At 40.4% G+C, this 24,882-nt stretch overlaps 1 protein-coding gene across 2 annotated transcripts in view; it reads left to right on the forward strand.

Moving 5' to 3' along the window:
• DIP2C (disco interacting protein 2 homolog C) overlaps window positions 1-24,882 on the forward strand; it is a 472,428-nt gene that overhangs the window by 371,918 nt on the left and 75,628 nt on the right. For both annotated transcript variants that reach the window (XM_065397990.1, XM_065397991.1), the window contains 11 exons: window positions 1,772-1,874; window positions 2,187-2,251; window positions 5,974-6,067; window positions 6,224-6,343; window positions 7,121-7,235; window positions 12,522-12,661; window positions 14,721-14,857; window positions 17,358-17,566; window positions 19,227-19,341; window positions 22,558-22,759; window positions 24,404-24,513. In XM_065397990.1, coding sequence (XP_065254062.1) covers window positions 1,772-1,874; window positions 2,187-2,251; window positions 5,974-6,067; window positions 6,224-6,343; window positions 7,121-7,235; window positions 12,522-12,661; window positions 14,721-14,857; window positions 17,358-17,566; window positions 19,227-19,341; window positions 22,558-22,759; window positions 24,404-24,513 — 1,410 coding nt within the window. The remainder of the gene's footprint in view (window positions 1-1,771; window positions 1,875-2,186; window positions 2,252-5,973; window positions 6,068-6,223; window positions 6,344-7,120; window positions 7,236-12,521; window positions 12,662-14,720; window positions 14,858-17,357; window positions 17,567-19,226; window positions 19,342-22,557; window positions 22,760-24,403; window positions 24,514-24,882) is intronic.

Raw genomic sequence — 24,882 nt, forward strand, 5'->3', positions numbered from 1 at the left:
CTTTTGCACTTCCAGACTTTGATTTTTTTGTTTGTTTGTTTTTGTTACAACTTTCATTAAAGATAAACCAAACTGACTAAAAAAAAAAAAACTTATCAAGAAAGTCACAAAGCTATAAAAAATAAAGGAATGCAATATAATGCTTAATGTCACTTCTCCTAACACACAATGAACTGATGACACCAAAGATTTTGAAGGGGTGGGAGCTGGAAGTCCACAACTTATTAAATGGCAGGAATTCATAAACCATGTTAACTTGCTCTCACTGAGATCATATGTATATTGACTCCCACAAAGCGATATGTAGTCTGAATGACCCATATATTCAGGAGAGTTCTGTCCTATCCTGTCCTTAAAACTAGACCCTCTCTGTGCTCAAGAGGAGTCCAGACTTTCTCCAGCTGCATCTTTTGAGATATGGAAATGACTAGCAAAGTGTATGGTGGACCATCTCCTCAGTGCTTTAGAAACAGTCATCCTCTTCCCCCTTAGCTTCATCTGAAGTTCTTTTCCTGTCACCAGGCAAACCCTCCCCCCCCCTCCTTTTTTTTTCTTTGCCCACATGGCTCCTACTCAATTTAACTTGCTGCCACAATATTCTATAGGACTTTTCCTGTTCTGCCATAGCTCTTACTCACCATACAGGCTTCTCACTGATCTGTTCAGACGAGGGATCATAAACAAGCATCACCTAAAGAAGTTTTGTCCCTAGTATTTGTGGACCTGAGTATCCTCCTAAGGAAGAGAAGCTGCTTGTTCCTCATCCTTTGTTAAAAATCTTGTCTCTCGCCAGTCAGTGTATGGGGTTAAATTCCCTCCCGAAAGACCCACTTCAGGAAGGGAAAATTAGCATAGCTAGATGCATTTAACTTTTTCGGGTGTAGGTTTTTCTCTTCCTTTTTTCCTCTTTTGAAAGGAGCAAATGAATTAAATAATGTTAGCATTTAAATAATCACAAGTGAAGCTAGTGCCCTACTCAGTTCAAAGTGGTTGGGATTTCCAATCTATATGCTTGATAATGTTCGTTTTCCAAAAGAGTGGGTTAACATGGCAGCTATGCATATGTATTGAATGTTGATGGCTATCTTCATGGTGGAAGAAGATACTGATTTTGTTTAAATGACGACTTAGAATTTGCAGCCTACTGCAGAAAGTACCAAAAATTGTGAGGGCTCCAAACTCAGCACCATGATTCTTCACCATCCTCTCATTATTTTTTCTTCTTACATTTAATACAGTTTGTGTATTTCTGTTCGTATCAATACCCTCACACACATGATCGTAGCTGCCACCCCTTTGCCGGTCATGTTCAGGAGTTCTGCCTGAATAATTTAACAGATGACCAGTGAGAAGTAACTTCTCAAATTTTTAAATCTAGTCAACATATTACTCAGTGATGTCTTACTTAGGTTACTCAGACTTCTACTGCTGGTGTTGCTAGTGTGATCAAAAGCAAGGTTAGAATTAATATCAAATGTAATTCTCCCACCATCCCTGAACGCAAACAGCTGAAGAGTTCCTGATACCAAACATGACAAGTTTCTGCCTAAAAAGACACCTTCTCCAGGGAAAAAAAATGAGTTTAATAAAAACTGTTTCGCAGCCTTCATTATAACTCTTCCTACCTGTGAAAGCTAAAATAAAGTAACAAAGTTCATCAACCGGCCTTTGTTTCTACATGTTAAATGCTTTGAACCTAACAGCCAAACAATAAGAGCAGTGCTACTGTTGCATACAATATATTCAATCTTTAATAACAAATCTCTTGTAGTACAAAACGTGTAAAGATGGAAGTGTGCTTGGGGTGACTGTGACAAGAATTGCACTGCTGACCCACTGTCAAGCTCTTACACAAGCATGTGGATATACAGAAGGTATTAAACACATTCCTCTTGTTTCAACCCTGCCTGATTGGGGTCTTATTTTATATAGGGCTCTATTAAATATTTCTAGATCAAAAATAGAAATTATGTATTCATTGCATTTTTGAATGTCTTTGAGATGTAACAAAGAGAAAAGGCCTTGCCAAGACTAATTGTACTATGGAGAGTTACTCTGAAAGTTATGCTTTGAAGTCATCAGTCATGTTATACCAAAATTTACTGTATTTCCTTCCTGTAAGTGGTTTTGCTTTGGGTTTATGCCATGCTCAGAAAAATAAGCCATATTTTGTTTTTATTTGATAGCTGAAACAATTGTGAATGTACTAGATTTCAAGAAGGATGTTGGCTTATGGCATGGGATTCTTACGGTAAGTAACTTTTTCCTTTATGTGAATATTTGAAAAAGAACTTGTCTAAGCTTTTATCATCAGATGTTGGGATGTCATAAGATTTCTTCTAACTCGATCTTGTTTGTCGTAAAATCAGAAAATTACAGTTTAGAGCTGATGATTCTTGGCTAGTTAGCTATACCTTTACCTAGCAAGCACAGTAGGAATTCCTCAGTGAATCGGGTCAAGTGCTTAGTTTGGCCCTACTCTTGCCAAGCACAGAGTTGATACAAACTTCTCAGTTGTATGATTCTGAGGCCTACAGTCTTTGCAGACATTGAATCAAGAACAACAGTCCTCTGTGGCTTCAGTAAGATCCTCATCAGCTAGAATTGTTATATTGCCACTGACAAAGTTCCTCATCATTCAAAACTACCTCCTCTTGTGGTGTCCCCCAGGGATCTGTGCTGGGACCAGTTTGTTCAACATATTCATAAATGATCTGGAAAAGGGGGTAAACAGTGAGATGGCAAAGTTTGCAGACGATACAAAATTACTCACAATAGTTAAGCCAAAGCAGACTGAGAAGAGTTACAAAGGGATCTCACAAAACTGGGTGACTGGTAAACAAAATGGTAGATGAAATTCACTGTTGATAAATGCAAAGTAATGCACATTGGAAAGCATAATCCCAAGTATATGTACAAAATGATGGGATTTAAATTAGCTGTTACCACTCAAGAAAGAGATCTTGGAGTCATTGTGGCTAGTTCTCTGAAAACATCCACTCAATGTGCAGTCGCTGTCAATAAAAGTAACATAATGTTAGGAACTATTAGAAAAGGGATAGATTATAAGACAGAAAATATCATAATGGCACTATATACATCTATGATACACCCACACCATGAATACTGCATGTATTCTGGTCACCCCCATTTCAAAAAGATATATTAGAATTGGAAAAGGTTCGAAGAAAGGCAACAAAAATTATTGGGATATGGAACAACTTCCATATGAGGAGAGATTAAAAAGACTGGGACTGTTCATCTTGGAAAAGAGACAACTAATGGGAGGATATGATAGAGGTCTATAAAATCATGAATGGTGTGGAGAAAGTGAATAAGGAAGTTTTTTTTTACTTCTTCCCATAACACAAGAACCCGGGGTCACACAATGAAATGAATAGGCAGCAGACTTACAACAAACAAAAAGAAGTACTACTTCACACAGTGCACAGTCAACCTATGGAACCCGTTGCTGGGGATGTTGTGAAGGCCAAAATTATAACAGGGTTCAAAAAAGAACTAGATAAATTCATGGAAGATAGATCCACCAATGGCTATTAGCCACGATGGTCAGAATGCAACTAGGGTTGCCAACCCTCCCGGACTGGCCAGGAGTCTCCCAGAATCTGCCTCAATCTTCCGGTTGCTATTGAAAACAATCCTGGAGATTTTAATACACCAAAAGTCTGGTCGGCAGCGCAGCAGGGCTAAGGCAGGCTCCCAACCTTCCCTGGCTCCGCGCGGTTCTGGAAGCGGCCGGCATGTCCCTGTGGCCCTTAGGCGCAGGGGCAATCGGAGGCTCCACGCACTGTCCCTGCCCTGAGCACCAGCTCTGCAGCTCCCATTGGCCAGGAACTGTGAACAGGCAGGGGCAGCGAGCAGAGCCACCTGGCCACCCCGAGCCTAGGAGCCGCAGGGACATGCCAGTTGCTTCCAGGAGTCACCTGGGGTAAGCACTGCTTGGCCGGAGCCAATACCCTGCACCCTCTCCTGCACCACAACCCCAGCCCCTCATCACCTCCCGTACCCCAGCCCGTCCCTCCTTCCCTTGCCATCCCCCTGCCCCAGGCCTGAGCTCCCTCCTGCACCCAAACTCCCTCCCAGAGCCTGCATCCCCTCCTGCACCCCAACCCTCTGCCCAGAGCCTCCTCCCACACTCCAACCCCCCCACCCCTCAGCCCAGAGTCCACACCCCCTCCCATACCCCAACCCCCGCCAATGAAAGTGAGTGAGGGTGGGATAAAGTGAGTGATGGAGGGAGGGGGATGGAGTGAGAAGGGGTGGGGCAGGGGCATGGCCTCGGGGGAAGGGGAAGGCAGGAGCGGGGCAAAGGTGTTTGGGTTTGTGTGATTAGACAGTTGGCAACCTTAGATGCAACCCTATGTTCTGGGTGTCCTGAGCCTCTGAGTGCCAGAAGCTGGGAATGGCAACAAGGGATGGGTCGCTCAATAATTGCCCGGATTTGTTCTTTCCCTCTGAAGCACTTGGCATTGGCCACTGTGGGAAGCCAGGATACTGGGCTAGATGAACCATTGGTCTGACCCAGTATGGCCAAACTTGTGTTCTTGTGTTACTGATCCTGAGACAATTCTGCTGCACTAGGTTGAACAAGCTCTCTGTTTGCCACTTGAATATCTTCCAAAGCAAGCACCTGGAAGTTCACTGGTGTGGAGGCCAACATCTTTTTTTTATTATTAAAGACAGCCCCCAACATTCACATGAAGACGATGTTGCACCTGAAGCTTGGGATATCATGTTCAACTGATCATAGTGGAGAGAGTGGCTAACTTTGAAGAGACCATATCTGAACATTTCAAACTGAAAGAACTTACGTTTTATGATTCCAGGGGAACACAGCATACCTTTCCTGCCACCTGTTGCTCTGTTTCCATGAATGTCAAGGGGCAATTATAATTATGCCATCAGGCAGAATGGGATACCAGGCTTTATGTCCACAAGTAGTTAATTTAATATAGTTTAACTTTGTTATCACACAATCTGAAAGTAAGCACCCACCAACATTTTCTCTCAGCCTTTTTTTACTGTTGCTCTTGATATATCCTTAACTTGTTGCCTGACTTATCTATGAAGGCTTTTCCTGTGTTAACAGTTGCACAATACTGAAAAGGGAAATATCATTTTTGGATCTAGTCATACAAACACTTACATGAGTAATCCCTTTGGGAGATTTACCTGTGCTCAGATCTTGGGATCCCAGACCTGGGTTTCCCAAAACATATCATATTTAATCCCTACTTTTAATGTAGCCATATTGTGTGTCAAATAACTAAAGAAAACAAACATTTAAAACCATGAAAGATCAACTTGCTGCCATTAGCTTCACTGAATTTCTTATTTATATACTTTACAACTTTTTAGAACCTCACAAAGGATATGCTGAGATTGGTCTAGCCAATAAGAGGGCCAAAAGGCCCTTAATTTATTTTGTTTTAGAGAAAGCATGATTTTGCTTATTTCATGTATTATCATTGATTCCACTTCCTACTTTTATGCACTACTAAATGAACTTTTCTGCTGCTATGGTAGCTTTTCACTCCATGTAAAGACAGGGTTTTCTAGGTGTTTAAATTGTTGCATATCTCTTTGAGTAAAGGCAATTCCTGTGAAATAAGGGTTAGCAGAATTGGGCCTTAAATTCATCTCTGAAAGCAAAAATGCAGTCATCAGTCACTCAACCTTTGGCAGTTAAAGCATGCTTTTGTGCCACTTTTCATATTGCTGTTGTGTAAACTAAGTGAAAGAGAGTGGAAACAAGTGAACAGCCTTTTTTACAGTTATATTATAATTTTCAGTGTTGATTATTTTTTTTAGCATCTCTTATTGGTTTAAACCAGAATTCCTAATTATGTACTTATTGACTTGATTCACAAGCTGACATGATATAAACTTTTTCCATTACTAATTTTATGCTGTTTGGGGACAAATCCCTTATTTACCTTATTTTGATTTCAGAGCGTCATGAACATGATGCACGTTATAAGTATCCCATATTCCTTAATGAAAGTGAATCCACTATCATGGATACAGAAAGTCTGCCAGTACAAAGGTAAGGATCAGAAGTTTGCATAAAGGTATTTTTGAAAAGTCAAACTCAGAAAAGCAAGTTGTTGCTATTGAGGCTATTTAGCTGTAATTTACTCATTCCCACATCTTAAAATAACTTCTACACAGCACATTAATAATTTTTTCACTTTTATTTTAGCAAAAGTCGCTTGTGTAAAATCCAGGGACATGCACTGGGCATTAGTGGCACATCGAGATCAAAGAGATATCAACCTTTCCTCATTGCGTATGCTAATAGTGGCTGATGGCGCAAATCCTTGTAAGTGATGCTTGTATAATAAAACAAAGAATATGATTCTTATTTCCTGTCTTACGTTTTAAGTTTCAGTCTTCAGTCACATTAGCAAAAAATGTTTAACAAAAGTATAAGGTTTATCTACTGCAAACTACACAACATTTATGGAAACAGTAATTAATTTTGGATTTTTTTAAAATGTATTTTTCCTTAGCTAATCCTGAAGCAAACTTGATATTCCACATAACGTAAGTCGCAGTAAATCCAGTTTTGTTTAACATGACAGCCATATATAAAGACTGAAATAAATTATCTTTAAGTTGTAGAAAGAAGCAGAAGGTTTGCTTCTGAGCAACAGAGAATTTTGGGGGGGGGATATTTGCACTATTCTAGACAACTGCATCTGGATCACTTCATGAAAATTAGTATTAATCAGAACTTTCTCCATGTAATTTTTAAGATACAGTGATATAGATCTTCTGCTCATCTATTGTAACTTGCTTTGAGTTCCTAGAGTAAATCCTTCCTTAATGTGCCTTTTGTTAAACATATTTTATGTGTACTTCACATCTTAGATCCATCTGTAGTGGCTCTTCTACCCACAAGCAATGAAACTATTTATGCCTGAAAGCTAATCTTTAATATACCATATATAGTTGAGCTCTACCAGGTATGATGTTTTCCAGATGTCATCTAGATCCTTTTGTCCTGAAAACCCATGTACATGCATCAAAATGTTTTGTATGTGAATAGCATTATCTCAGAAGTCAGATTATTTTTCTTCTCTGATTTTCACTCCAGGGTCTATTTCTTCCTGTGATGCATTTCTTAACGTCTTCCAAAGTAAAGGCCTAAGACAGGAGGTCATTTGTCCTTGTGCCAGTTCACCAGAAGCTCTCACTGTGGCTATTCGAAGGTACTGTGTTACACAAATTTAAAAAGACAGTTTATAGAACAACACATTCAAACTAAAAAAATGAAAAATTATATTCAAGCAAGATTAAGGCTGTATAGTTAGCATTCGCGTTATCCATCTTGTATTCATCTTTGTACTAAATAGAACCTGCAGAATGTGTGGCACCCTAACTAGTTTTGGAGGGAAAGAACAATATGATCAAGTTCATAATATAATTTTAGTTTAAAATCAAACAGGCTAACATGCAAAATCTGTGTGGAAACCCTTGTAAACTCCCACAATAAAGCAGTGAATGAATTAAAAAGAGGGAATTTTAATTGAATTGCAAGAGTGGGAAAATCATGCTTTAGAACTCAACAACCAGTGTCTTTCTGGAAAATTACAGCAGGCCTCTGGTGGTCTTTGGCTGAATGGCTTTTTTCTTAATGATTAGAGAAGCTCCGTAATCCCCTGGAAATGTGTTACTCGCTCTGTTGTGCCTATGCCTGGAAATGGGGTGTATAAATTCCAACAAAACTGCCAGACCTTTATATTTACTCATGATTGTGGGTAGGTAGTGGCCACCTATCCCAGGTTTGTGACACATTGTGATATGATGGGTAAAGACATAACTGCAGCACATTACAGTTTGTGTGCGATAGTATCATGACTTTGTTCAAAAGTGGAAACTCTGGAGAGTGGGTATGTCATCCTAGATGGTCAGTTCAAATGCCCTTCTAACGTCCAGATTTCTAGAGCTGTTTTTCAATGTATAACCTTGTTAAGGCATCTGATTTAATATTGTGAAGCTTTGTAATTACATTAAATAAATGATATTCTGCAAAGCTTAAAATATAATGCCTGTTAGGGAAAATTTAACCTGATTTTTCAAATGCAGTTTTGTGGATTACTGCAGGAAGAAAGATAAGATACCAGGAATGTGTTTAGCTAGGCCCCAACTCCGTTAACACGCCTGGGAATTATCCAGCAATAATTTATGCAGTCCAGGTCAACCTTCCTTTTGTAATCCAAAAGGTGGTCCCACCTTGGGGAGGACCACCACCAGCACTGTTTCCCTTTTAACCTGGTCCTAGAATTGTAGCTGGGACCTCACTGCCTTTTTCTTGTATGAAGTTTGAGAACACGGGGCTGGCCCTTTGCTGTACCAGACATTAGTACCCTGAAACCTATTGACCACCTTCAGTGAATACCTTCCCCTAATCCTGATTCCAGTTTTGATTTGTCAGGGAACCAGACCCCTTATTGAAAAGTACCTGCACTGGACATCTGCCAAACTGACACGTGAACACATTACCACTTAACCTACCCACCAGGCCCCTAGGCTGCGGAGAAGACAAAAATCCCCATCCAGGCTAATCAGGCAATAAGGAAAAACTCTTTCGCAGCCCAAAAAGGCAACTAGCATGATGCTCACACCAAGGTCCAGAAACAGGGTCCTACTCTAATCCCAAGGAGGTGGCACCATGGGTAACAGGATTTATAAACCCTCCTCTTGGGTACTTGGGAGTCAGTGGACCCTTCTATCCATCCAGTTAAACAAGCAGCTCCACATCTCTCCTTCTCATCCTCAAGAGGCCACAAGGAGGGGAGGAAAAAGAGGGAAGGCATTCCTTATAGGCACTAAAGGGTTTGCTTTTCCCTGCTGGCCCAGACAGTGCTTCCCTCAAATCTGAAGCTGCAGAATGGAGGCATTCTATCAAATGTTTGAACCTTAATGCCATAATAGGAGGTCTGTCCTTTCTAGCTTTAGAATTCTATGCTAAAATCCATTTTGAACTGTTAAGGGTCCATTTTCATATTATGTACCTTTGATAGGTTACCTAAGAGGTTTTATTAACAAATAAAATAGATAAGTGAAAAGTATTTTTTATTTTTAGAACCTTGTTCTGCAATTATGTAGCAATCATCTTGTTACAGTGAATGTTATTGAACTTGTAAATGCTTGTGTAAAGTCTGTAAATAGCAAGATAATCTTCCTGAACACTGAAACTTTAGTATCTTTCACATTCTATTCAAACAGTCATTCTTGACGGTAAAGTCATTATCACACAAATTCCACAAATTAGCATCTGAAGCATGTATTAAAATGACTGACTACAGATTTGCTGTACACAGGGTTTCCTGTTAACACTGCAACTTCTTCAATATACTTTTCTAAGCTGTGATCGATAATTATAGATGTTCCTTCCGAGAACACTAAGAAAAAGCCATTCCTCTTGTAAAATGCCTGTATAATTTAGAAAAAGGCAATTAGTATTAGATTAATTGCTGCTTTAACCAGAAACTCAAGGCATAATACCATAGCTGAAGGCTGCAAAAAAGTAATTTCATGTGCAAAATGGTGGTCAAGGTGTTTTTCTAATGCCACTTGATGAGCTGCCTCCAGCAGCCTGCATCTGGCCCTGATACTGCCAACACTTGAGTGCTTAACTTAAACCACACAAAGGCTTCCATTGAAGTCAATGAATGCAGGTCATAAGCCAGGTGTTCTGATCTATTGTACATAAGAACATAAGAACATAAGAAAGGCCGTACTGGGTCAGACCAAAGGTCCATCTAGCCCAGTATCTGTCTACCGACAGTGGCCAATGCCAGGTGCCCCAGAGGGAGTGAACCTTACAGGCAATGATCAAGTGATCTCTCTCCTGCCATCCATCTCCATCCTCTGACGAACAGAGGCTAGGGACACCATTCTTACCCATCCTGGCTAATAGCCATTTATGGACTTAGCCACCATGAATTTATCCAGTCCCCTTTTAAACATTGTTATAGTCCTAGCCTTCACAACCTCCTCAGGTAAGGAGTTCCACAAGTTGACTGTGCGCTGCGTGAAGAAGAACTTCCTTTTATTTGTTTTAAACCTGCTGCCTATTAATTTCTTTTGGTGACCCCTAGTTCTTGTATTATGGGAATAAGTAAATAACTTTTCCTTATCCACTTTCTCAACATCACTCATGATTTTATATACCTCTATCATGTCCCCCCTTAGTCTTCTCTTTTCCATGTTCCATGTTACATGTTTCTAAAAGGGAGGGAACTCTGTACTTCTGCACCCACAATCTTTTTAATCCAAGAATCTCAAAATACTTCACAAATACTAAATGTTAAGACTTCCTTCATTTACATCTTGAAGTAGATTTGTATTGTCCCCCTTTTACACACGGGGAACCTGAGGTACAGATATGTTAAGTGACATATGCACATTCACTTAGTCTATGAACTTGATGGAAATAAAATCCCTATCTCATTGCCTCTATTTCTTAATCTCAAAATGTATCCTTCCTGTAATGAACCTTAAAGATCTTCATATTCTTTTCTTAGAAATAACCAGTATGCAAATGGAGTTCAAGTTGTTAGCTTTAACCTAAAAAGTTCTAAATGTCTTGGAAACATGCTACTTGAATCCCCTTTTCTCCTCGGGTGATTTTTTCCCCATAATTGCTTAGCAGAGATACTCATGTTAGGGATGCCCTGGTTTGGACTGCATAGGGCTGATAAGACATATTCCTGAAGGGGACTGTGTGTCTTGGATCTGCTCCCATTCTTGATCCACCAGACCCTGGATTTGTTTAATAAAACAAGGGAGATGTATGCCAAAAAGTCTCATGTTGGCTTCTGCTCTATTAAAAGTACCAGTATGAGGAACTGTGTGAGCGAATTGGAGATGGATATCAGTGAAAACAGGCATTTTATTTTCACGTTTAAGATCGTACAAACAATGTAATGTGCGCTTGGGGATTGGGAGTGAGAGAAAGTTGATCAATAATGTGGTTCAGAGCTCCTTTTAAATGATGGAAATGTTATTCATCATGGCTGCCTATTTGTTATGCTGTAATGTATATTTGAGCCTGCCCATAGCCTTCTTTGCTGACATTGTCATTTCAGAAATGTCTCATAATATCTATTAATTGAAATTTATTATATAAATCACTACGAGTCTTATATGAACATGATTAGCTAAGGCCTATCTAAGTATTTCAAGCATAGCAGAGGAGACGTGATATATAAAAAGACCATTATCTGATAACACAAGCATTTGTTATGATGGATTACACAGCACAACTGCAAAAAACCAAGATGCATATGGGCTCTTACATTGATCTTGAAAATAGTTTAGTCTGTCTATATTACATGCGAGCAATATCCCTAACCAAATCAGCATTGTTATACTCCATTTTACATTGTAAAGTACAATGTAGTGTGAGTCTCTTTTCCAGTTTCACTCCGACTTATTTCAATAACTTACATGAGTCAACATTAGTTTGTTCAAGCTACATACTGTATATGTATAATTGTATTCACTAATACAATGTGCACATTTATACTGAAACAAACTGACAAGGCAGCTATGCCTGAGTTGTAGAATAATACAATATCTTACGAGTGAATTTGACCAAACCTAGAAGTCACAAAGGAATTACTATGCACAATGTCTTGAACTTTTTGTAATGTAATGGTGAAAATTACAATGACTACACCTGATAGTTAAGAGTAATAAGCTATACAGTAATGCATTAGAATAATTAAGTTATGCATGTTAAAACTGTGATGATAAAATTATTGCTGCATGTACTGAAATTTGGCATTGAATTTATTAAAAAATGTAATATCTTCTGTTCGAAGACTGATGCCTAACCATGTGGCAAAAAAATCACATCCGTGGTCTAAGTACAGAACTAGGAGTCAAGACTACTTCAGTTCTAATCCTGACTTTCTGACACTAACACACTATAGCCCTGGTCACGTCACTTAAACCTAAATTCTAAATTGACTAAGGTGTCTCAGTTTGGGCTTCCAAGAATTGAGGCATCACAAATTGCTAGAGGTCTGATTTCCAGAAGCATTTGTCTCTAGTTGGGCATCCCAAAATCACTAGTCAGTTGTGAACATTTGCGCATTAACCTCTCTCCAGTTCCCTATTTGTAAAATGGGGCTAATGCCTCTCACTAGGCAACTGAGTGAATTAATGTTTCTAAAAGTTTTTGGAGGTTAAAAAAAAATTACAGTAGGTGAGATTAGAGTTATACTTAGCAACATACTTCTGGGTGAACACTGACAGTGAAAGCTGGCATCTCTAATTATCAATGATTTGGGAGAAGAATTATGACAGATGTAGTAGGGCGGATGAGGATGACGTGGAGAATAAATTAAGATTAAATCTAAGAAATGCTCATATTTAAGACAATATCGGAGTATTTTTGATGATAATCCATTACAAATGAGGAAAAGATAATGGGTTGCCTGGTGAAACATACTGCCCATTCAAGTTATTGACACTTGTTGCAGGCCAACAGATGACAGCAATCAGCCTCCAGGCAGGGGAGTTTTGTCCATGCATGGTCTCACCTACGGAGTAATTAGAGTGGATTCTGAAGAAAAGCTTTCTGTCCTGACTGTGCAAGATGTGGGCTTGGTGATGCCAGGAGGTAGGGATTGGCACAGCTTTCTCTGAAATATGTAATATATAGAAACATGAGCCTTTTTCATTCATTATACTATATAATGCTATTAATATAAATATTTTCCTAATGAAGATTAGGATGTATATACTTTAAAGTGTACAATCTAAAAATATGATCAAACAGAACTCTTTTTTTTCTTGGGATTTCCAATATACATTTTCTCCCAAGTATTTACTGTGGTCGCACGCTCAGCCTCCACTCATTAGCCACAGATTGCTTTCATTTTAAGTGGTCTGGCAACACCTGATTCTACTCCATTGTCCTCATGAAGGCATGCTCAGCACTAATTCATTACCCCTAAAATGCCCAGAACAAAATTAATTTGGAATCCTTATCCAGAGGCTAGAACACAAGTATCCATAGAAAAACGAGTGACCCAGACCAGACCAAGATATTTTAGGTTATTTTCCTAATCTACTGTAAATATAAATAAAACTGCTTGCTGCAGACTTGCTGAATATTTCCACAAGCCCCTTTATTCAGACACGATTATATTATAAAAAGAGGGGATGTATCTTAAGCGGATGGTAGTTATAAAATTCAGACTAAAGCAGTAAGCCAGAGTTTTTAAAAATGACATCAGGTTTTTATATCCAAATTGATTTTCCATGAGGTGTACTGATTGGAAAAGACCAATTTTGTTGTGTTTCTTAACAGAACTTCTTATACATTATGCATCAAATGAACTCCCAGTTTCAGTTGGACAACTTAAAATTGAAGCCGTAGTATAAAAATATTTTATAGATATATTGGTTTATGTCTGATTATATATTCTGATCTAATTCAAAGGAAGGTATAATACAGATTCTCTTGTGATTATCCTCACTGTGAGGCCTGGTCTACACTAACCCCCAAATTCGAACTAAGGTACGCAACTTCAGCTACATGAATAACGTAGCTGAAGTCGACATACCTTAGTTCGAACTTACCGCGGTTCAGACGCGGTCCACACGCGGCAGGCAGGCTCCCCGTCGACTCCGCGGTACTCCTCTCGCCGAGCTGGAGTACCGCAGTCGACGGCGAGCGCTTCCGGGATCGATTTATCGCGTCCAGACCAGACGCGATAAATCGAACCCGGAACTTCGATTGCCAGCTGTCGAACTACCGCAGTAGTGTAGACCTGGCCTGAGTGGAGAAGCATCCAAGACTTTACATTTGCACTTATAAAGGCATTTTGGTCTGCTTCCCTTCTCTCTTTCACCTTGGCCTCTTTCCAGTCGCAAAGGTTTATACTTCTGACAGACTCCTACTACAAAGATTTCTGCTAAGAAGCATACCTGGCCTTACTTTTATGCCCAAGATTGGAAGTGGCAGAACTCCAGCAGTACCTTTGGTGCAGTGATAGAATGCACCAGACTGTCTTCCAGCAAGCACACCCTTTCTCACCGTTGCCATTTTTCCTTCTCCTCTCTCCCCCAATGAGCACTCTTTTCTTGTCTCTCTCTCTTCTTCACTTTGCCCACTGTAAATATTTTTTTTCGCTTATTGGTCCCCTCCTCTTAGCTCCTGCAAAACTCCAATACAAAACTGATGGGAGACTAAACTCTGGTAATTCTTTACAAAGCAACACACTACTAGTGCTAGTCTGATGGGCAGAATAACTGGATCTCTTGCATGGGTTTTATTCACTACTTGGTGAGAGCTGACCTTCCTGCCTTGACGTCTGTTGCTGGCAACTGGATATAGCATAATTATCATCCAGGAGCGAAAGCAAAATATTTTATTTTGTACTGACTACGGTAAATATATTATCCCAGGTGCAAAATCAAGGAGTCAGTCAGGCCAAAAGAAGTTTTTATTTTTCCAACTGCCTTTATATAAAGTTCTTGCCACTGTTTGTCTAAATATTAAATTATCTTTACTGTTGATAAAATGTCTTAATGGTCGAGCAGTTTTGTATGTCTGGCATTAGTGTCTGCATATACTTCATTCATTGAAGTTTCTAGCCCACAGCCTTCCCAAACCACTGACTTTCTTCTGTAGTTTCCATAATATTTTTGAAAGTCTTTTGCTTTCTCTTTAGCTATAATGTGTGCAGTGAGACCAGATGGAATTCCTCAGCTCTGTAGAACAGACGAAATAGGCGAACTTTGTGTATGTGCTATTGCAACAGGTACATCATATTATGGACTCTCAGGCATGACCAAGAACACTTTTGAGGTGAGTCAGAATGAAGACGTACAACAGAATCCTCTTAACTCTTCAAAGTTCAGAAGACTGTTTGGGGGAGGGGGTAGTAATACTAATAATGCTATTAATAATTACTAATTACTACTAAAAAAACAATGAGGAGTCCTTGTGGCACTTTAGAGACTAACAAATGTATTTGGGCATAAGCTTTCGTGGGCTAAAACCCAGTTCATCAGATGCATCTGATGGAAAGTGGGAAAGAGGACATGCAGTTGTTTAGGATAGCTATATGCACAACTTGATGGTTCCGAACACTTTGAAAACTGCTAAGAATTTAGATTTAAAAAGCTGTCTTCACCAATCCCACAATTTAGCCAACGTTAGATGACTGATATTGTAGGCATCCTAGCAGAAATATGTTTTGAGAGATTTGAAGAAACAACTGAGGTGTAAATCTTTGAATTTCTTAATTCTGCTTGTGGCACCTTAGAAACTAACAAATTTATTTGGGCATAAGCTTTCGTGGGCTAAAACCCACTTCATCAGATGCATGCAGTGGAAAATACAGTAGGAAGATATATATACACAGAGAACATGAAAAAATGGGTGTTGCCATACCAACTCTAACGAGACTAATCAATTAAGGTGGGCTATTATCAGCAGGAGAAAAAAAAATTGTAGTGATAATCAGGATGGCCCATTTCAAACAGTTGACAAGAAGGTGTGAGTAACAGTAGAGGAAAAAAATTAGCATGGGGAAATAGTTTTAACTTTGTGTAATGACCCATCCACTTCCATCCAATCTTATCATTTCTAATCTTATCATTTGTGTAGTCTAAACAGAGTTAACTTTTTTCCTTCATAATGACAGTTTCAACGTTCCTCATCAGTACGCAGTTCTGAGTGTCACAAGTACTGTACCCTGAATAAATCACAGGGACTGGGGGTTGGAATGACAGTTCTAAGTCAATCCATGGAAGCCAGGAATCTTGTATAATGCAGTGGTTTAGAATTTTTAGAATCACTTTTTGCCATGCTGAAAGAGCAATTTGTGATAGCCAGTGTGACTGGTAATCCAATATTTGACAGGTTTCCAAGGCAGAAATGTACTTAGACTAATTTTGGAGCTAGAATTTAATAGCATTAGTAAAATCAATCATAACTGGTAATATCCAGTTGCGAAACTCAGGCCCTAGTTAAGCATGTGTGTAAAGTTAAGCATATAAGTAGCCCACTGACTTAATGGGGCTACTCACATGCCTAAGAACCTTAGCCAAGTCACTTAAGATCCTTTTCTTTTTTTAAGAATGTCCTTTCATGTGAAAGCGAGTCAAGAGTCAATTATCTGCTTTCAGGCCTAATTATGATTTCTGAGTGAGCATTTATTCTTTCTTCAGTAAAAAGCAACAGAGGGTCCTGTGGCACCTTTAAGAATAACAGAAGTATTGGGAGCATAAGCTTTCGTGGGTAAGAACCTCACTTCTTCTTGCATCTGAAGAAGTGAGGTTCTTACCCACGAAAGCTTATGCTCCCAATACTTCTGTTAGTCTTAAAGGTGCCACAGGACCCTCTGTTGCTTTTTACAGATTCAGACTAACACGGCTACCCCTCTGATACTTTTCTTCAGTAAGTCATCCATGTGCATCAGAGGACAGAATTTGACCTATTTTCTTGTTATCTGAGCCTCAAAGGACAAAATACAGAAACTTTGACTTTTATTGAAGACTCATAGTGGTGGTCCTCAGCTTGTGATTGTCTTAGATAACTAGGAACTTGCATTTACACATCCTCATTACCTGCAATTTTCATGGCATTTGCTGTAGTCATTTAGGAAAATAAAGGCATTCCTGCAGATACCAATGGAACATAATTTATTCAACTTACATAAAATTGATGGGTGTCTACAGTATATTAAAATGGCTTGACTTGTTCTGATTACTTGTTTTTTTTCTGAAGCATATTCCTTTAATGGGAAAAGACATTTCCAGATATTTTTATTATTTTTTCTTAACTGCCCTGCATTTTGGACCTACATTTATTTCCTTCCCACTCAAATATTTTTTATCCTTTACTGTTAAATAATTTACAACATAGAATCCAAGTTGTGGAACTGAAGCTATGGAATGGGTGTATCCTAAATATATTTGTCAGAAGTGTTCATCACAACAGGTGGAGAGGTCTGGGTTGAGAGTGGAGTGAGCACTTCTCATCCCCAGGGAAGCCCACGGTGCTAGTAACACTGGGGATTAGCAAAAAGAACAGGAGTACTTGTGGCACCTTAGAGACTAACAAATTTATTAGAGCATAAGCTTTCTTGGGCTACAGCCCACTTCTTCGGATGCATATAGAATGGAACATATATTGAGGAGATATATATACACACATACAGGGAGCATGAACAGGTGGAAGTTGCCTTACCAACTCTGAGAGGCCAATTAAGTAAGAGAAAAAAAAAACTTTTGAAGTGATAATCAAGATTAGGTTCTCCTTGTAAGGAATATGAATAACTGTATTTTGGTTTGTCTTACAGGTGTTTCCTATGACCAGTTCAGGAGCTCCTATAAGTGAATACCCTTTTATAAGGACAGGATTACTAGGATTTATTGGACCAGGAGGGCTTGTCTTCGTTGTGGGCAAAATGGATGGTCTAATGGTGGTCAGTGGAAGAAGACATAATGCTGATGACATTGTAGCAACAGCCCTGGCTGTAGAACCAATGAAGTTTGTCTACAGAGGAAGGTTTGCTTCACTTTTTTTCCTATGTAAATTGAGATCTTTGTTTTGCTTAAAGCAGGTGTAATTGGTCCAGCATTTAAAAATGCCTGTGGCAGCCCTGACCCATCCACGCTAAGCCGAATGTTGCTTACACCAGTGGCAGGGCCGGCTCCAGGCACCAGCGAAGGAAGCAGGTGCCTGGGGCGGCCAATAGAAAGGGGCAACACTCCGTCCGTTATTGGGGCAGCACGTTCGGGTCTCCGGTGGCAATTCAGCGGCGGGTCCTTCAGTCCCTCGCTTCCTCTTCAGCGGCAATTCGGCGACGGGTCCTTTGGCAGCAGCTCAATCGGGTTTTTCTTTTCTTTTCTTTTTTTTTCTTTTTTTTTCTTCGCCGCTTAGGGCAGCAAAAAAGCTGGAGCCGGCCCTGACCAGTGAAGTTGCTCTAGTGTTGGCAATGGTGGGAAACTTGTGCAGAATTTCCTTGTGTAGAGAAGGCTGTAGAGTCCTCCAAGATCACCAGATACAAGCCTAACTTTTACTTTGTAGGTCCCCTTCTAAAAATGATAGTCATAATCCTGACAGAATAAAGAGCAATGGTCTCAAGTTGCTGTGGGGAAGGTCTAGGTTGGATATTAGGAAACTCTATTTCACTAGGAGGCTGTAAAGCACTGGAATGGGTTACCTAGGGAGGTGGTGGAATCTCCATCCTTAGCAGGGCCAGTGCAAGGAAGTTTCGCACCCTAGGCGAAACTTCCACCTTGTGCCCCCCCCCCCCCCCCGCGGCAGCTCCCCACCTCTGCTCCGCCTCCTCCCTGAGCATGCCGCCCCCACTCTAATTCTCCTCCCCTCCCAGGCTTGCGGCGCCAAACAGCTGATTGCCACCGCAAGCCTGGGAGGCGGGAGAAGTGGAGCGGCCGCTGCGCTGGGAAAGGGAGTCTGAGCTGCACATGTCAGCGCGCCGCCGGCAGCCCAGCCCAGGAACGCTGTAAAAAAAAAATTGGGGGCACCGCTTTTTGGCGCCCCCAAATCTTGGCGCCCTAGGCAACCGCCTAGTTTGCCTTAATGGTAGCACCGGCCCTGATCCTTAGAGGTTTTTAACGCCTGGCTTGACAAAGCCCTGGCTGGGATGATTTAGTTGGGGATTGGTCCTGCTTTGAGCAAGTGGTTGGACTAGATTACCTCCTGAGGTCTCTTCCAACCCTAATCTTTTATGATTCTATGATAATTTTAGCATGTTTAAGGAGTTATTGGGATCATCCCCAGAGATCTAAGCTAATGTTTTTTAAGCATTAGCTTGCAGTGCATTGTTCTAAATTTCAAACACTGCTGCATTTCTAGGTTCCTGAATAATTGCATGCTTCATGTTTGTGTGAAATTACAAATTTTAGTTTTGAAAAGATGAAGGCTACTGAAACAAGGGCCACTTGTAACACCCCTTTAAAAAAAAACAACCTACTGGTTTTACAGCTCTTGTAATATCTTTCCTCCAAAGCTACTCAGGTTTAACAATTATCAGGGTTTCATGTTACAATTTTCACTAGAAGAATTGGTAGCTGAAGCACCATTATTCTGAATAATACAAATAACTAACAAATAAGTTACAAAATATTCTCTTCAGGAATGAAATTGCCTTTTCTGCAGTCACTATTCTTACCCAATACCCTTTACTTTTTGTGTTTTGCAGAATAGCAGTGTTTTCAGTGAGTGTCCTTCATGATGAAAGGATAGTTATTGTTGCTGAGCAAAGGCCGGATTCCACAGAGGAAGACAGTTTTCAGTGGATGAGCAGAGTTCTCCAGGTAATGTTCCTATGGCAATTCTGAAGTTTGCTGCTTCAATTTTATATTCCCTTTATTGATCTTTCAACCCAATAAAGATTGTAATCTGACATCCTTCTTTGAGTGGGCATGTGGATTTCACTGTAGGCCCATATGATAGAAATCTTTTGAATACCAGTGTTCATCAGGGCTGTGCATGTACTCTCTGCCTCCTCGTGTTCCCTTGTGAGGGCAGGAAGGGCAGAGTGGCCACAACCCTCCATCTCGTTTCTCCTACCGCTGGTGGCAGCAAGATGGAATCTAGCGATTATCCAATCCGCTACTCCCCTTGGAGGCTTAAAAACTGTTCTTTTCATCAAATTTGTGAAGAAATCTTCATCTTCACACCGTGACTAGACTGAGAACCTCCCCTGTACACCCCTTAATAGAATGGCGAGGTGCTTTGTGCCAACTACCACACCTCATGGTGGACTCCAAATCTTCAGGGCTTTAAATCCTGCCTATCCTGTGCCAGACTGATCCCTTTCAAGGATGGACACAGTTGATTTCATTTCTGCCTAGTAGGGAGCCAGGACAGGTGCTCTGTGTGCAAATCCTCTGGATCCAGGACCCAAAAATCCAGAGACTCTCAGCTCAAACTGTATCTGCTAGAGCAGTCCCCACAGGTCACTTCAGACGCAGAGGTGATAGCTACGATCAGATACGATGGCATCAGCTAGTATTCCCTGAAGCACAGATCATCCACTGGGATCAAGCACTGGAAAAAAGGTGAAGAGAGCACCCACCGGCAGAGCCAGCACTAGTGACTTTGACACCAGCCACCTCCACATCAGTGAAATCCTTGGCATTGGAAACTAACCATCTGCACTGACAGCCTTGACACTGACTGCTCCAGCATTTGCAGTACCACCATCCCAAGCAATAAAGCCAGCACCTGTGCCTGTACATAAAGATGAAGCTCACTCAGAACAGGCGGAACCCAAATATAGCTCCAGACGTGAAGGGAAGCCCTGGAAGGAGAACACAGCATCACTCCTTGAAAGATAGAGCATCAGACCTGGAACGGCACAGGGAATGAGAGACTCAGCACCAATCTCAGTACTGGTATGCCCAGCAAGGTCCCTGAGAGACCCCCTGGATGAATCTGGATAACCTCCAGAAATGCGTCCGATGCTGAAGAAACAACTGGCACTGAAACTGTCCCTGGCACCATATCCCCCTCCGTTACCACCATTCAAAAAGAGAGATATTCCTTGTCATCACCAGTTTACTCCTCCTTGCTAGCTTAGAGTAGAGATCCCTCTCCTGTGCTTTCCTGTATGCATTCAGTATTGAGCTACCCTGCATGGCCTTCTGATCTGTTCTTCAGAATTCCACAGTGCAGATCATTACGTACAACAGCTACACCAATGCACTACACCAACAAGCAAGGAGGCACACGCTTGTCTCCCATCTCTTAGGAAGCTGTCAAGCTCTGTACATGTGCCACCAACAGAGGATAAGCCCAGTGGTTCTTTGTCTCTTGGGAGTCATCAATGAGCAGGTGGACTTCCTAAGCAGACAACCCATGATCAATCACAAGTGGCCCCTGCAAAGATCTGTCATAGAGCTTATGTTCCATAATGGGGGAAGGGAGAGGGTTCCCATAATAGACCTGTTTGCCACCCAGGGCAAAGTCAGATGTCAATTTCTGTTACGGAGGGGTCATGAGCCAGGGCACATTGCCCATCTTCCTTCTGCACTGGAGTCCAGGCCTAACTTGTCTTTCTACAGATTCCCCAGGATGATTTCCAAAATAAAGATCACTCTCATGGTTCTGTAGTGGCCCAGGCAGTTTTGCCTGACAGACCTGCTGCAGATGTTCATTCTGACGTCGATCCAGCTCTGACTGTCCAGACCTGATCTCACAGCATCATTGCCAGATACTCCATCCAGACCTGAAGTCCATGCACCTGATGACTTGTACATTGGCTGGTTAAATACCATGAACAGGGACTTACCCACCAGTCAGAGAACCTGCTCCTACCTGAGACCTCAACACCCTTCTCTCAAGACTCCTGGGGACACTTTTCAAACCCTCTCTCTTTATCTTGCTATCTCTTTAGCCAAGAGAGCTACAAATATTTATGGCTGACCATCTTTATACAATGTTTCAGAGGGATAAAGTGGTGTTCAGTAATCTCCAAGTTTCATCTGAACTGATAAATTTGCCTGTCTCCTTCCTAAAACCCATCTCTTTGTTTGGAAAGAAGTTGTCATATACACTAGACATTGCCAGAGCCGTACTTTACTACATTGTCAGAATAAATCCATTCAGACTGTCTTTTCAGTTATTCCTGGCTGTAGCCACCTGTTCCAAGGGCTAAGCCATCTCATCACACAGGATAGCTAAATGGATAACACAATGAGCCGAAACTTCCTAACTGATTTTAAAGGGATGCAGTCAACTTTAATCACACTTTTCTCTGAAAAATATGTACTTACTGTTTTTTCAAGCAATCTCTAAAGTAAAAGGCTACAGAAGAGACTACTTCTATTTTTCAGTTTTGCCTTGTGCATTTGACAGCACTTTGTAGAAAGCCTGTCTCATAGTTTCCCCTGTATATTCTGTCAGTTTCCCTTCTTGTTTGAGGATTATTTCATGTAGTGATCAGGGAGAGATTAAATCTTTAACAAGCTTTTTTTCCCTTTTGATTTAAACTCCAGAAATTAACAGGGAAGTTCAGAGGCAGGAGTGGCACTTGACACTGCTTTTAGATCCTTCTGAAGTTGATTAGATTTTAAGTTGATAGTGTCCCTTTTAGCAATAGCATTAAAAGCACACACCAATTAAAATCAGGTTTGCCTGTGAACCGTGTCTGCCTGTGCTTTAGTTAGTAGATCATCTGTAGTGAATTACTGCTAGAACATAGTTATGGCGAGAGCCAGGCACATCAGCCCAAACCTATATGAAATTCACCAGGGTCTTTAATTGATGTTCATCTATTTATGTTGGTTTTTTTTTTAACGATCTAGGTTTTTAAATGGTTATAACAAACAGTGGTGAAGTAAATTTCATATGCACTCAGTGAAGAGTACCTCTCCTCCTCTGATATTGCTGAAAAATGTGTTTACAGTGGCAGGTAATTGCTAGATTATCTTCTGCACCAGTTTAGAGAACCAAATGAATACCGTTGTGCTCATAAGTGCAGTGATTAGCCTTACTTCATTAACTTCAGCTTCTTGATTTTTTTCTAGGCTATTGACAGTATCCATCAAGTGGGTGTTTACTGCTTAGCACTGGTACCAGCAAACACGCTCCCTAAGACCCCTTTAGGCGGCATACACTTATCAGAAACCAAACAACTTTTTTTGGAAGGCTCGTTGCATCCCTGTAACGTATTGATGTGCCCACATACCTGCGTAACAAACCTGCCTAAACCACGACAAAAACAGCCAGGTAAGCTGAGAAGTGGCATAAGCCACTATGTTTGTGATGGTCTATGTTTGTGATGTTCTACGCGATAATATCAATAGGAGCTCAGAGAGCTCACCCCCTTATAGATTCAATTACATAATTTGAACTGTGAACAGTTTCACCCTCCTAAAAATACTTCGATTGAAAATGGCTCTATAACAGACTACACTGAGAAATATAGAAAGATTTTGGGTTGAATAAATACTCAGTCTGTTGACTCAAGCCCAATAAACAGTTACCTCACTAACAGGGAATGTGCCCACACTGCAAAATTGAATCTGAATCCAGATTTGGAACTCACGTAGTTGGAGAGGTGTCTGGATCTGTGGCTCCAGTTTGGCCCCTCTCAAATTACTAGTTACTAAGCACTAGTGATTTTGCACAAACAAAATACCATGGCACTCTCCTTCAGTGCCTGAAACTTAGGGGTCGTCCATTATAGAACCTAGAGCATATTTGCAATAACATTTCCCTTGTTTCTCTAATATACCACTCTTGGACAAATGCTTGAGAACACAAAGAAAGTAATTGAGCCTTGCAAAGGTATTATAAAAATGAAATGTCAGAGACTGATAGTGGCTTGTCAAGGAAATTATAGTAATAGGAGATGCCGGCTAGCTGTAAACTTCCGTCTGGCAGGTTCATGTTGCCACATTCCAGATAATTTAAATACTGTGTGTTCCTGAACAGAGGGTTTTGTCTGGATGTGATGTGTTCAGCCTCAGTGGATGGTAAAGGGGAGGCCAGGAAGAGAGGAGATCTCTGGGGTATTTTGCTTTTGTTTTTCATGCAAAATAACTAAGAACCACAGTGCATATTCCAACATGGGCATCGGTATATTTTTGTGGCTCTTCCTTTGGGCAAAGTTTTGGGCTTCTTTGCCCTAGTGCAAGCTTGTCACAAATGGTACTTCATCAGCAATCAACACCTAAAAGCACAAAGCGAAAATACTCCTACGTTGGGAACTGCAATGGCAACATTTATCAGAAGTATATAGTCTCCAATTTGCAATAGTTGGCATAACGTCAGTGAAAGCCAGCTTGTATGTGAAATGTTAGTGGTGATATGTTCCTTTCTTGTAAACTTGACTTCACTTTCTCCAATCTATTCAATGTATTTAATCAAGGGTTCTCAAATACTTTCATAATGTGAACCATCTACCCTCCCAGTCCTGATCACTTACAAACACCTACAACACCTGCTTATATGGAAAAGAAATAGTAGAAAAATATTAATGCATTTTAGTTTGTTCTAGTGCAGCTTACTAGCTGAAAATAAGGGGCGGGGGGCAGCTAGAAATATGGAGTGGCCAAGTCTCTGCAGGCCACAATTGGCCCATTGACCACAGTTTGAAAATATATATATAATTTTAAAACTGTACACCTATTGCTTCAGCAATGGATCTCTTTGGAAATGCGTGAAATTTCATGGTTTTCATTGCTTTTATGGTTTTTACAATTTACATACCTTAAACATGGACTGAACTGTTAGGATATTCTCAAAATGTTGTTCACTGAAGTTGGTAATGGGAAAAACTTCACCTGCTGCAAGAGAAGGGATAATGAGAATTCTTAACTATAGGCCTAATATTTTTATTGTATTTAGCATGTTTCTAATACATTCTAGAAATTGGCCCTGCCTCTGTGATGGTGGGGAACCTGGTCTCTGGAAAAAGAATTGCTCAGGCTAGTGGCAGAGATCTGGGACAGATAGAAGACAACGATCAGGCCAGAAAGGTAAGTTAAATCTTTCCAAATACATCTTGTATGTGACTTAAATTCATTATCTGTACTGTTGCAAATATAATAGCTTAACTTTTTCGTATTGTTATCCCATACTTGTTGGCTTAGTTGGAATAAAAAATTGAGTTCTAGAATAGATATGAGGAAAGGATTCCCTACATTATTTTTTTAACATGTCTACCTTCATTTCGAAATTTTAACTTGTATCAATGTACTGTGTGAAGTGTTAACTTTCTAGTGTTTCTGTTATAAGTGCTCCTGTACTGGTTTTTCATTATTTCAAGTGGAGTCTAGGAAGTTCATTTGGTAGATATGCTCTTGATCTTGAGTTTTGTTGTTTAAGTTCCGTTAAATTTATTGCAT

The sequence above is a fragment of the Emys orbicularis genome, chromosome 2, assembly GCF_028017835.1.
Source record: "Emys orbicularis isolate rEmyOrb1 chromosome 2, rEmyOrb1.hap1, whole genome shotgun sequence".
In the NCBI taxonomy this organism is placed as follows: domain Eukaryota; kingdom Metazoa; phylum Chordata; order Testudines; family Emydidae; genus Emys; species Emys orbicularis.